At 41.7% G+C, this 14,703-nt stretch overlaps 1 protein-coding gene across 1 annotated transcript in view; it reads right to left on the bottom strand.

The window, feature by feature from the left end:
- Cul5 (cullin 5) overlaps positions 1-14,703 on the bottom strand; it is a 49,967-nt gene that overhangs the window by 8,876 nt on the left and 26,388 nt on the right. Inside the window, exons 11-15 of the mRNA XM_052188328.1 lie at positions 13,993-14,057; positions 11,091-11,223; positions 2,285-2,416; positions 571-694; positions 252-427 (exon numbers count right to left, since the gene is read on the bottom strand). Coding sequence (XP_052044288.1) covers positions 252-427; positions 571-694; positions 2,285-2,416; positions 11,091-11,223; positions 13,993-14,057 — 630 coding nt within the window. The remainder of the gene's footprint in view (positions 1-251; positions 428-570; positions 695-2,284; positions 2,417-11,090; positions 11,224-13,992; positions 14,058-14,703) is intronic.

Below are 14,703 nucleotides of genomic sequence, written 5' to 3'. Positions count from 1 at the left end.
TTTCTTTTTTACTTTATTTTACATGTGTGTTTTGCTTGCATATATGCCTATGCACCACTATGTGTCGTGCCTATAGAGGCCAAAAGAGGGCATCAAATCCCTTTAGGATTTAAGTTATAAGTATGTGAGCTGCTGTGTGGTTGCCTGGAATTGAATGCAGATCTCTGGAAAAGCAGTTCCTAACCACTGAAACATTTCTCCAGCCCTTAAGTATCTCTTTCAACTAACACCCAAACTAACAGCTTACTTACAATTCCATTTGACATGAGATGGTGCCAATGTAATTTTCTACCACTATGATTTTTTTTGTAAAATTCTTCTACTTCAGGTATCAAATCCTCCAGTTCCGTAGGAAGAGAGACAAAGACTTTCTCAGAGCTTCTAGACCAAGCACCAGCATTCAAAATCTTTATATTAACTGAATCAGCTGCAGGTAAGAAAATCAGAAATTATACATATTTTGAGACAAGTTCAAATTTGGTGAAAAATCTTGTTTAAGAAGATTTTGTTAAAAGAAAAAGATTGTTTTTTAAGCTTAAAAACATACTTATATATAATTATAAATAATACCTGGTAATGCCAACTTATTATTTTTGTGCATTTCCTTAAAAGCTTGGTTCAAGTCTTCAGATACTTTTATGTCCTGAAACATTCTAGCAAGCTTGTTCACATAATCTGCTGGCATACCAACTTCCTATGAAAATCAAAGTCAGATAGATAATAATCATATACACTGTAATACTATTTCATGATTCATAGGAAATAAGCACTAGTTTCAGTACTCCTTGCTTTGTTCAATTACAGTTTGCATGGATTTCAGTTACCACATTGTGAATAAAATCAGCTCCCAACTCAACTACTGATGACACTATGTAAAATAAATGTATTTGCATAGAGTGCAACCTACACCTTTAACTCCTCAGTCCATAAGTGAGGACAAATGACAGAAGGATGTCACTGGTACAGCTCAAGCACGGCATGCCTAAGGGTCTTTGGGCTTGGCCACTAGCTAGTAAGAACGAACTCATTTATTAGGGCGGCCTGGACAAATGGAGGAAGATGGCCGTCCAAGCCTCCACTTCTTGAATTTACTATTATGAACTACCACTCCCAGCTCTTAAAACATTACAATGGTTACTATTCATTACAAATATGTCTATAGTTAAGCATTTCTTACCAAAGACATGGTAAAAAGTTGCTGTTTTGTCTTAGATACTACTTAAGTAAAATCAGTTAAAATTGAGAGTGGGTGGAAATGAAAGTACAACAGTAAAAAGAAAACAGGATTAAAATTAATTAAGAAAATTCACTTTATTAGATACTACTATTTATATATTTGACTATATATTCTTATAAAATGAATCTGCCTGACATTAATAGTAATACCAAAACAATTACTTTAGCATGCATATGAGTCATATGCTGTATCAATAATAGAAACATAAAACAACACTTTAAGCAAATGAGATGGCTCATCAGGTGAAGGTGCTTGCTGAATGGAATGACCACCTGAGCTCATTCCCTGCCAAGGTCAGAGAGAACAGACTCCGGCAAACTAACCTTTGAGCCTGTTAAGTTTCAAATCCAGGACAACCAACTGAGATGCCTATTTAACATATCAAAGCAGGCTTGGCCTGAGTTCAGCTAACATTCCTCAGTCCCTACTCATTAAAGGGCATGGAGGACACACCCTGCCCCTGTTGCAGACACTTTGGTTATCCTCCCCCATTTGTACCGTTGGCCTCCTGGATACTACCTCTGGCTCCCTTCACTCTGCTCACTTGGCTTAGGGTCATAACCACTTTGGACTCTCCTCTGGCTGTCTCCCTTTTGTCTACAATAAACTTCACCTCCAACATACCCAGCAGCAGTCATATCCTTTCCTTCTTCTTTCTTTCTTCTTTTTCATTCATCTTTTATAGAAACCAAGACAGTGGCTTAAATGAGTTCCCTCCCCAAAGAACTCAGCAGCTCCTAAGGAAGCTGCTAATCTGACTGTCCTAAGGTATGTATGGTTCATGTTTCTGCTGGCTTTGCCACCCACCAAATCTGATTCTCTTCAGCTGCTTCTTCTCTCCACCTTAACTCCCTACCACACTCTTTTGGGCTGTCCACCTCTCTCTGCAACAGCCTTTGAGGCCCCACCACACCAACAACTCTATTTAATAAGACACTTGCACCTCTCTGTTTTCTCTCCTACTTGCACTAACCTGGGACAAAACAGTGATATGCCTATTTACCAGACCACACCACCAATAACATTTTAGAAAACTGTTGTACTTACTCTTAGCCACTCTACCATGTTTTCTTCAATCTCACTATCAGCAGAGATGTCCAATATGAGACGTCGGGTAAGATGAGCTTTGTGATACCTCATAAAAACGTCTTTGTTTTGTACATATTTAAGTACCAAGAGCTGCACAGAAGACAGTTACTTTAAATTCTTATATACTTAACCATTTCTTTTGTGTAGACCTTTCTATATCCCCAAAAGCAAAGACGAAGAGATTTACAAAGACATATACACAGACAGGTCTATTAGATTACTCATCTCTGAGATACTAATTTTAGTAACTGCTTCAACAGCAAATCTGTTCTATAGCAAATTTTGCTACTAATCATTCATTCATTTATTTTTGAGACAGGGTATGTCCTGGAACCTCATTACATACACAAGGCTGGCTTCAAACCCAGATCCACCTACCTTTGCCTCCTGAGTGTTAGGATTAAAGGTACAGCACTATGTCTAGCTACACACTTGAAGCTCTAAACCAACTAAGGTTTTAGTTCCTGCTAATGCAAATTTTTCACTTTATGTAAATGTGATATCATCTTATGGGAAAACTAGTAGTAATTTCTCAACACATCTTAATCCCTTCCTTTGTGACATCAATCGTCTCCCTAGGCCTGTTGGTCTGTCTGTACTTGTGTGATGTTTCTCTCATTTTACCCATCTCTCTGCATTCCTGGGCTTAAATAATCTTACTAACAACCAATCAGGAGGACCCAGGGAATTGAAAAGATGGCTCAGCTGTAAAAGAGCACTATCCTCTTCTATAGCCCAAGTTCAATTAATAGCATCCAACTGTCTGTAACTGCAGTTCAGGGAATGTGACACCCTCACACAGACATGCATGGTAAGCAAAACACTAATGCACATAAAAACTTGTTTTCATCTATTATCATTTGTCTGTCTGTCTGTCTGTCTGTCTGTGTCTCTCACGCACAAACACAAAAAAACTACAATTTTTTTTTTTTATTCTTTAACAGAAACTGACTTTAATCAACTAAAGCATCAAGAAAGAAGTCAGGAGGGCAGAGGGAACCTCTAGAAAGTCCCAGAGAACTGGGATGTGAGAGGCTTCCAGGACTCAATGTCCAACAGTGGGGAGAGGGAACCTGAAGAGACCACCTACGGTAAATAGACAGAACCCCCCCAGTGGAGGGGGCCAACCCTTCAAAAATTTTGACCCAGAATTGATCCTAACTAAAAGAAATACAGGGACAAAAATGGAGCAGAGATTGAAGGAAAAGCCATCCAATGACAGGACCAACTTGGGATCCATTCCATATGCAGGATCAAACCCCAACACTATTGCTGAAGCCATGTTGTGCTTGCAGACAGGAGCTGTTCTCTGAGAGGCTCCATGAGCAGCTGACTGAGACAGATGCAGATACTTATAGCCAATCACTGGACTAAGGTTGAGGACCCCTAAAGAAGAGCTAGGAGAAGGATTGAAGGAGCTGATTGCAACCCCACAGGAAGGCCAAGAGTGGCTCCAGCACATATGTAGTAGAGGACTCACTTGTCTGGCCTCTGTGGGAGATGATGCACCTAACTAATCCTGTAGAGACTTGATACTCCAGGGAACAGGGAAGGAAGGTAGGGAGCATCGTCTCAGAGGCAAAGGAAAGGGGAGTGAAGAACTCTTGGAGGGGACCAGGAAGGGGGCAACACTTGGATTGTAAATGAATAAAGCAATTAATAAAAAACATTTAATAATGCAAAATGATTTTTTCTTTCTTTTCACAAAACTGATTTCCAGAGTGGTTGTACCAGCTTGCAATCCCACCAGCAATGGAGTGTTCCTCTTTCTCCACATCCTAGCCAGCACCTACTGTCCCGAGTGTTTCATCTTAGCCATTCTGCCTGGTTTGAGGTGGAATCTCAGGGTTGTTTTGATTTGCATTTCCCTGATAACTAAGCAGGTTGAACATGTCTTTAGGTGCTTCACAGCCATTCCAGTCTCCTCAGTTGAGAATTCTCTGTTTAGCTCTGCACCCTGTTTTTTAATGGAGTTATTTGATTCTCTGGAGTCTAATTTCTTGAGTTCTTTGTATACATTGGATATTTTAATTTAAAAAACGGCCAGGAGATGCATACCTGTACTTCAGCACTCAGGAGAAAGAGGAAGTTGATAATGATAGGTCAACCAGTAACACTGGAGAGAATCATTCTTAAAAACACAGGGCTGGAGGTGTGGACTGGCTGGTTTTGTGTGTCAACCTAACACAAGCTGGAGTTATCACAGAGAAAGGAGCTTCAGTTGAGAAAATCTCCTTAAGTTCCAGCTGTAAGGCATTTTCTCAATAACTGATCAAAGGGGACGGGCCCAGCCTATTGTGGGTGGTGCCATCCCTGGGCGGGTAGTCTTGGGTTTTACAAGCAAGCTGAGCAAGCCAGCCAGTAAGAAACATTCCTTTATGGCCTCTGCATCAGCTCCTGCTTCCTGACCTGCTTGAGTTCCAGTCCTGACTTCCTTTGGAGATGAACAGCAACTTGGAACTGTAATAAACCCTTTCCTCCCCAGTGTACTTCTTGGTCATGATGTCTGTGCAGGAATAGAAACCCTGACTAGACTAGGCGGTGGTAGCGCATGCCTGTAATCCCAGCACTCTGGGAGGCAGAGAGGCAGGCGGATTTCTGAGTTCTAGGCCAGCCTGGTCTACAGAGTGAGTTCCAGGACAGCCAGGGCTATACAGAGAAACCAAAAAAGAAAGAAAGAAAAAAGAAAAGAAAGAAAAAGAAACCCTGACTAGGACAAATTGGTACCAGCATAGTGGGGTATTCCTGTGACAACCTGACCATGTTTTGGGGAGGACTGTGGAAGAACTTTGGAACTTTGGGCTAGAAGTTCCATTTGGTGTTAAGAGCTCTGTGGGATGTTATGTAGGAGCTTGGAAGATAATATTGAGAACAGTGCAAAAGATGGAGGCCTGGCTTGTGAAATTTCAGAAGGAAGATTAAAGACTCTTATATCAGGGCCATGTTTTGATTGTGAGGATTCTGTGGTTTGGTTAGCTGTATCTGAAGAATCAGCTGTGATTAACAAGATACCAGAACCACTAAAGCGACTATTGATGCTAGTTAGCTGGAGCTAAGAAATTACCAGTGATTTAAGAAGACACCAGCATCACTGAGGTGAAATCTGGGAAGTGTGTTCTGAGAGCACAAAGGCTATGTTCCAGAGATAGCCACGGTTGTACCTTGTGCTGCGACTGGACTTGGTACTGTGTAAGAGTCACCCAGGTGGTACTGATTTTGAAGGGATGAAGGAGTCATAAAGAACAGCTGAGGCTCGGCACCTTGAGAGGCCATGGAAGGCCATTGGTGAAGGTACAGCCTCAGTTGCAATTGATGGCCCAGGACTGAAGGGGTCATGCAAAGGAGTTGATTAAGGCTTGGTACCGTGAAGAGACCCTATGAGAGGCTATTGGTGAAGCCTAGTTGCAGTGGAAGACAGCAGTGTTCTGGAGATGCCAGTGCCATGAGATGACCACCAAGAACAGCAGCAGCAGTGGAGTACAGGCGCTGGGGCCTAGAAGACAAGGTATGTGCTACAAAGGGCAGAGCTGGAGAAGGGTCCCAAGCTCTTGGAAGACCCAGGAAGATCATGAGTGGATCCCAGATACTGGACACTTGGAATCTGATTTTGCTTTTGACTGTGCCCTGATATTTTTCCTTCTTGAAGGAAGTATTTTAGTGGAGCCCACAGTTAAGAAACTTTTAATTGTAAAAAAACTTTGAATCTTAAAAGAGATTGGATTTTTAAAGGGACTGAAATTATAAGAATTTGCAAGGTGTGGGATTTTTAATGTTATTTAGATCTTGGGGATGAATAAGAAAGTAATGGTTGAAGCTTAATAGTGATATGTTTGTGTGTAAAGTTGACAAGAGGTCAATGGTATCAGTTGGTTTTGTGTCAACTTGACACAAGCTGATATCACAGAAAGGAGCTTCAGGTGAGGAAATGCCTCCGTGAGATCCAGCTGTAAGGCATTTATTTTCTCAATTAGTGATCGAGGGCGGAGGGCTCTTGTGGGTGGTGCCATCTCTGGGCTGGTAGTCTTGTGTTCTATAAGAAAGCAAGCTGAGCAAGCCAGTAAGCAGCACCCCTCCATGGCCTCAGCATCAGCTCCTGCTCCCTGACCTGCTTGAGTTCCAGTCCTGACTTCCTTTGGTGATGAGCAGCAACGTGGAACTGTAAGAAACCCTTTCCTCCCCCATGTATCTAAAGGTACAGAGATGTCAGGCATGGTGGTAAATGCTCGAAATCATAGCACACGGCAGGTAGAGATAGGCAGGTGGATCAGGAGTTCAAGGTCAGCCTTGGTTTCACAGAGAATAAGGCCAGCCTGGGTTAGCTGAGCTATAAACGGAGTGAGCAAACCCTGCACATGATCTTTCTAGTGACGTTGGGCAGCGAGCTGTGTTGGCTCTGCTGTAACTGCTTTCTTTTGTCTTTGTAGTAGAATAGCAGCCAGGGATAACAGAAACACTCCCACGTGGCTATATAACCAAAGTGCTACAAATGGTGGAAGGTCAGAATGTCTGTGGTCTTGTTTGCTGACTCTTGTCCAAACTATTTAGTGAGGCAGGGAGCAGGGTTGTCATCACCCACCTATAGATCACGCTTGAAATTGGGCAATTATACACCAACACTGGCCAGACTCTGCAGACACAGGGTCAGACCAGGCATGGTTTCCTCTGAAGAAACAGTGCATAATTGAGTGCCTTTCTAATGATGTGAGCTTGCATAATTACTAAGAGCTCAGCCTCAGTTTCCTTACCCAGATCTCCAAATGAAGATACAGTAGATCAGCACAAAGTGTTTGTGAGAATTAACATGGAGAACCTAGTGCAAAATTTATGTAGTGATTGGAACGGCAGCAAACATCCAGCATTGTTTCAATATTATGACTTTAATTTTTTTATTTTATTATTTTTTTCGAGACAGGGTTTCTCTGTGTGGCCCTGGCTGTCCTGGAACTCACTCTGTAGACCAGGCTGGCCTCAAACTCAGAAATCCGTCTGCCTCTGCCTCCCAAGTGCTGGGATTAAAGGCATGCACCACCACTGCCTGGATGACTTTATTACTTTTATATTTGGAATTCAAATACCCAGAAGGGCAGAATAAAGACCCTGCTGCCGTGTGTGTTTGGGAAGGATAGAAACTATGTCACAATATTTAAGGATTTTTAGAGCCAGGAGGAATGAACAAGGTCCTGGGCACTTGGGTGTCTGTTATGGATGGGGACGCAGGAGATGAGCTCAGAGAGCTCGACTGCGGAGGAGCTGAAGCTCTGGGCATATGGAGTCTACTGCAGTGCAGGCGTCGGAAGTTGTGTGTGAAAAGCATCTTTCATGCAGCGCAGACTGAGCTTCCGGCCCCAGGCATCTCGCTTAGGCCTCCTCAGTGCTGTAGAGGTGTGTAGGGGTTAGGATGGCCAGACTTGTCTCTCACAACCTCGCTGGTGGTATTTAGAAGACGGAAGGAAAGAGTCTAAAGGCCAGGGTGTCTCACACCTGTTACCTGCTTGGCCACATAGTGAGTTCAGGACCAACTCACAATAACAGGTGAGAGTTTGTCTCAAAACAGTCAAACACCAAACACAAAGTGCCAAACTTAATGGTAACTGTTCTGGCTTTATTATTTACTAGATACAAGATAGTCAGATCCTAAACTAACACAAATGTCACTTTCTCATCTTTAAATAATAACCACCCTGATTCGTTAGCCATGACATCAGAATAATAGCATGTACAGAGCCAAATCCTAACCATCGATAAAAGTTGACAGACTGTTCGAGTGTCTGAAGTACACTACATGGGTTGAGATAAACTCATTTAGCAAACAGGACTTGGGTGCCTGCTCTGTGTCATCTTTAGCTGACCTTAACATATAGCTAAGTATGATGGCTAATCTTGGTTGTCAACTTGACTACATCTGAAAAACCCAAGCACCTGTGAAAGATTTTTATTGGATGGATCATTTGAAGTGGGAAGACCCACCCTAAATCTGGGCCACTTCTTCTGGTGAACGCCCCCCACCTCCCCACCCCCACACACAATAAAGGTCATGGAAGAAGGAAGAAGCTTTGGGGTTTTTCAGCCTGCTTGTTCCCACTCTCATTGGAAAGTTCCTCTGTCTTGTTCTCGAGCCTTTTTGGTGCTAGAACCATCAAGTGGATCAACTGCTTCAGGATGTCAACACAGCCTGAAAACTGGCAGCTCTGGGAATACCCTGGGACTCGGCTCCAGATTGGAATGGATGAGACACCAGTCTTGTGGATTAAACAGCTGCCGGATCTATCAGGAGGCAGCCATTGGATGGCCTTGATCCATGGCTGGAAAGCCACTTTAACGAATCCCCTTTTAATATCTATATACTCACTGTCAGTTCCTTTACTTTATAGAACCCTGACTAATACACTGAGGAACTACAGTAGGTCATGCATCCACCCATCTGTCTGTCTGACTGTCTCTGTCTGTCTCTGCCTCCCCTGCCTTGACATCCACTACAAGCCAGCTCACATGAGACGAGCCACACGGCAGGCACACAGATGCCATGAGCTAATGTTGAGTCGATCTCAGCATTGCGAAGCACTTAAGACATGTATAGCCAGGCTGTTAATTACACTGATTCCTTTCCTTTTCATTCACCTTGATCCTGGCCATTACATCATTTTGTGAGCTTGACCATCAGAAAATGGTCAGAAGGATGGGCAATAGGAGAAGGCAGAAGGCATCAAGTAGGCTAGCTAAAGTTAACAGGGGAGAAAGTGAAGAAGGAATGCTATGGCCAAGAATGAAGTTTCTTTAGTTTGTAATGATCACTTCTGACCCAGCACTAATTAGTAGACCCAAGCCCTTGGTGGAGCCTAGAATATCGTGAGTGGATTCCAGACATTGGACACTTGTAGTTTGATTTTGATTTTGACTGTGACTGTGCTCTGATATTTTTCCCTCTTGAAATAAGGAGGTGTTTTAGTGGAGTCCACAGTTAAGACTTTGAATTTTAAAATATATTGGATATTTTAAAGGGATAGAACTTTTAATATGTAAAGACTGTGGGACTCAAAGTTATTTAGATCTTGACGATGAATAAGAAAGTAAGGGTTAAGGCTTAATAGTGATATGTTTGTGGGTCAAGTTGACAAAGGCTCAAATGTAGTAGCTGGCTTTGTGCGTCAACTTGACACAAGCTGGAGTTACCACAGAGAAAGGCGCTTCAGCTGAGGAAATGCTTCCATGAGATCCAGATGTAAGGCACTTTCTCAATTAGTGATCAAAGGGGGAGGGCCTACCCCCTTGTGGGTGGTACCATCCCTGGGCTGGTGGTCTTGGGTTCTGTAATAAAGCAAGGCTGAGCAAGCCAGGAAGAAACATTCCTCCATGGCCTCTTCATCAGCCCTTGCTTCCTGACCTGCTTAAGTTCCAGTCATGACTTCTTTGGTGATGAACAGCAATGTGGAAGTGTAAGCTGAATAAACCCTTTCCTGCCTGTTTAGCATGTACAGGCCCAAGTCCATCTCTACCACCACACATAGGCAGGAAAAGGCATGCACACACATAATTAGGAATAGCTATTTTCTTTCTTTCTTTTTTTTTTTAAAGAATTATTTATTTCATTTATATGAGTACATTGTTGTCTCCAGACACACCAGAAGAGGGCATCAGATCCCATTACAGATGGTTGTGAGCCACCATGTGGTTGCTGGGAATTGAACCTCTGGAAGAGCAGTCAGTGCTATTAACGACTGAGCCATCTCACCAGCCGAAATAGATGGTATTTTCTTTTCAGGAAAGCATTGAATAAAAAATTTTAAGTATAACTAGACACCTTATGAAGTGTGTTACACTGTAAAACTTTTTAATATTTACAAATAAATACATTTCTATCTGTGTGGAGTCTGTGTGTTATGGAGGTCAGAGGTAGATATCTAGCACCTTCCTCTATTCTCTAAATATATTTTATGTGTATGACTGTTCCTCCATGTAGAACCTGTGCACGTCAGAAGAAGATGTCAGATTTTCTAGAACTGGAGTTATAGATAGATGGTTGTGAGACCTTGGAGCTGCAGACCATTTCTCTAGTCCACCTTCGTTTTTGAGACAGGCTTTTCCACTGAACCTAGAGCTCACTGGTTCAGCAAGACTGGTTAGTCAGTGGGCCCTGTTCACTCCCTGTCTCTAGCACCCATATGTTTAGCCACAGTGCTGGGCCACAGCTGCACACCACTACACAAAACTCTGGTGTTTATGTGAGTGCAGAGATCCAAATTCAGGTCCTCAGCTTATACTGCAAGTACTTTACTCCACTGAGCCATCAATGGAAGTTTATTTAAGAGCATGAAATATACCAAAATATCTGTTTTTTCCTTATCAGGAAGACAACACTGCCTTGGAAAGGATAATCATACTTTCCTTACTGGCACAATTAAAACATTTACAGAAAAGTGAACATACCCATTCCTGGATGGGACTCTAAAGACACAAGCTGGGCAGGCCCCTCGTGTTCCTATGCCCATTTCAGTGCTTCACATATAATCCTCACACCTTGACTAGGTATACCCCAAAGCATGCCAGCTGTATTTCCTTCCTGATTAGAGTTACTGAACTGAGCATGCTATAGGACTATACCTTCCCTTGATTTGTTTTCCTATATGAATGTATATAGGTCCCCATATAACACTGCAATGCCTCCTTTATCAGAGGACAATGATTTGGATACAAACCTTTTCCTTACCTACTACAGAAAATAAATATTTATTGATAAAGAAATGAAATTAAAAAAAAATGTACTTACCACTTCCTTAAGCTTGGCTTCAATCTCCTCAGATGTTAGTTTTTTGCTTAATGGTGTTTTCCTTAACAACATGTCACAGTAATTGGCAAGCAACTCAGGGCATTTTGACTCAGGCTGAGTTTTCAACCCCACTCTAGAAAAGAAAAATTAGCTATCCTTTATTGGAATACTACAATCACCTAAACATGTGCCTGGAAATTGATTGTCTCCACAGCACTGGTGATGGAGAGCTGGCAAGGGCGAATCATGAGGACACATCATCGTGAGAGAATCATGAGGACACAAACTAGAGGACATGTGTCAACAGTAGATTTGCCCCTCACTCTGCATGGGAAGAGGTGATCACTTTAATCTAAGTATGAACTGAATAGGCTTAACCTGTGCTGCAGATCTCTTCCTGCAGGTACCTCATTCCAGTTTTTCTCAGAAGCACAGGCCTAGCATCAACCACTTATTTCCTCCTCACAAGTGAGTGCCTAAGTAATCTAGATGCTACTACAAGTTTACTCTTAGTGGTAAATTCATCTTGACTGCCAACTTGTTTCACTGAGTAACACCCATGTTAGAAAAGCACACTGACGGGTGTATCTGTGAGGGCTGTTTCCAGTCAGGATCAGTCTATTGCATCATCTGTTATGGATTCAATTGTGAAGAGACTGCTGGGCCATGGCCTCATTCAGGAAGTCGGTACCAGGTCAGGTGTAGGCATGAGTGTCCTTCAAGGCTGTATCCTCCCTGGCCTATTTCTAGCGTCAATATTTCCTGTCATCTGTGATGTAATCAGCTGTAACCTTCCCTGCCATCATGAGCTGACAAAACACAATAAATCTTTGCACCCTTCACATTATTTAATTTTTAAGATTTACCTTTTATGTTTTCTTTATCTGTTTGCTTGTTTTTACCTTTTACAGGGTTTCTCTATACAGCCTTGGCTGTCCTAGAACTCATTTTTCAGGCTAAGCTGGCCTCAAATTCAAATGATCTGACTGTGATTCTGCAGTGCCCAGATTAAATAAGTGTTCTTTTATTATTTTTGAAGACAGGATCTATAAAGTCCAGATTAGTGTCAAACTCAAGATCTTCCCTCTGTACTCTTGGGGGGGGGGGGTGCTAAATTAAAGGAACACACCACACACCAAATTTCTATGAAATGTTCATTTTCAGCTATAAACTATAAGAAGGGATGCTGTACCTATGTCAGATTTATTGTAGTCCAAATTGTTTTTAAGATTTATTTATTGTATGTAAATGAATGCTCTATCTGTATGTACACCTGCATCGCAGAAGAGGGCATCAGATCCCAGGATAGATGGTTGTAAGCTACCATGAGGTGGCTGGGAATTGAACTCAAAACCTCTGGAAGAACAGTGATCTTAACCACTGAGCCATTTTTCCAGGCCCCTAAGTAGTCCAAATTCCCATTTTTCTCTAAATTTTACTAAGCACAAATCAATTTACTTTATGAAGAGGCTTATTTTCCTTTTAACTTATGGTTTAAATTTAGTATAGATAAGTAATGAGTTCCTTTTACTTAAGTAACCCCTTTATTTACATGTGTGCGGTAGGTACGTGATAGTCAGAGGACAATTTACAGGAGTTAGCTCTAGGACTGAACTCAGATTGTCTGGCTCTTCATCACTTGAACCATTCTGTAGGCTCACTAATAGGCTTTATTTCGACATTTTGTGCATCCCCCATGCCTGCTCCAACTGGCCGCTCCTCCTCCCTGCTCCAGCTAGCCTCTCTCTTCTCCCTTTATGGTACATACATTCCCTTACCAATTCATGTTTACTTCCTTCTGAGCTGGGATCAAACAAGGTTCTCACACTTGGTAGATAAATGCTCTATTAAGAGGATCATGTGTTAAAAATGAGAATTCAAAGTTTACATTAAAACCGATTTCCCTTTTCATTTTCTATGCTTTCAGAATAGTAAATTTTTAGTGACTAATAAAGGAAAACCAGGCAGAGATTCTAAAGACTTGGAACAAAAGGTATTTTCTAACTTCTAAAACAGTATTTTGATACAAAGGAGATTCAAAAAAATTCTATGTTGAAGAATTTTAATAGCAACAGGTAGCAAAAAAACCAACAAAAGCCAAACGGAGTAAGGTATGCAACACAGCACTTCTGAACTGGAAGCAGGAGGGTCTGTAGACAAATGTTCTCGTAAGTCATTGACAAAGCCCGCTGTGATGGCACGTGCCTTTAATCCAAGCACGGGTGAAATAAGGATTTTTGTAGCCAATCTGGCCTGACCTACAAAAGTTAAAGGCTAGCAGGCTACACAGTGAGACAAATAAAACACCAAAAGATAAAAAAGATATGAAACTTAGAGGTGCCTCAGTGATTAGGAGCACTGGTTGCTCTTCCAAAGGACCCAGATTTGGTTGTTAGCACCCACGTGGTGGCTCACAAATAGCTTTAACTCGATTTCTAGTTCTGTGAGATGTGAGACCATCTTCTGACTACTTATATGGATACCAGGCACACACTCCTACACATAAAAAAAAAATAATAAAACAAAAACAAGGGCAAAGGACGTAGCTCAATTGGTAGATAGAATATTTGCTTAGTATACAGAAAGCCCTGGAGTCAATTCCCAGCACTGACTAATCCAGGCACAGCGCATTGAATCTGTAATCCCAACACTCAGAAGTAGAGACATGACGATTAGGAGTCGTTTAAGGTCCTCCTTGGCTACATAGGGGGGCTGAGACCATTCAAGGCTAGAGACCTTATCTCAAAAACTAAACAAAACAGCCAACAATTAAACTTAAAAGCAAGCCCAAGTAAAACCCAAACAGGGAAACAGTGTTCCATGCTTACCCAGCAGCCCAATAATGTGTAATACAGTCCCCCAAACTTGAATTATTTTTTTAAAAAATAGTTTAAAAGCTTACCCTTTTTGCTTCAAAGGCAATTCAAGTTTAAATATAGTAGCATCATTAACAACTGCTTTATATGCCTGTAAAAAAAAAACCCAATTTGGAATGGAATGAGATTTAATATTTAAAATATAGAAACTACATGTTCAATGATACAAGTAAAATATGAATCAGATATTTTTCTCGATTTATTTCTTTTTTGTTGTGCTGGAACTGCATGAAGACTGAAAAAGTTTATCTCCAACTCAACTTTAATTTTTTAAAATTAATGTTATTATTGGGCAGGGTAGGCACAGGGTGTGTCACGTGCATGTGTGCTGTGGTGTGGGGCTCTCATCTACTTCTAGACGAGACATCATGACAACTGGCTCATCATCCTAGAAGCTACCTCTGACCCCCTCCCAGGGGACTGTTTCAAACATTCCTGCACATTCCTTGTCACAATGTAACTACCATTATTCCATTTAGCAGAATTCTCAAGTGAGGTCATATCCTTCACTTGCCCTTGTTCAGCTTGCTAAACATTTGTTCCACCTCCTTTCTCCTAGAACTGCCAACATTTTCTTTCCAGTGTCCATCTTCAACAACTGGTATGTTTTCCCATTTCACTGAGAAAACTGACAGAGGAGATGCATGCTAATGTTCCTATGGGACACAAAGACAACTAACTTTAAAGGAACTCTCACATGAGCTCCACCAAAGGACAGAGGTGGCCCAACAGGTAGA

This window comes from Apodemus sylvaticus, chromosome 7 (genome assembly GCF_947179515.1).
Source record: "Apodemus sylvaticus chromosome 7, mApoSyl1.1, whole genome shotgun sequence".
NCBI lineage: Eukaryota > Metazoa > Chordata > Mammalia > Rodentia > Muridae > Apodemus > Apodemus sylvaticus.
Note: the sequence above shows the minus strand (reverse complement) of the source record. Positions and strands in the feature narration are given on the sequence as shown.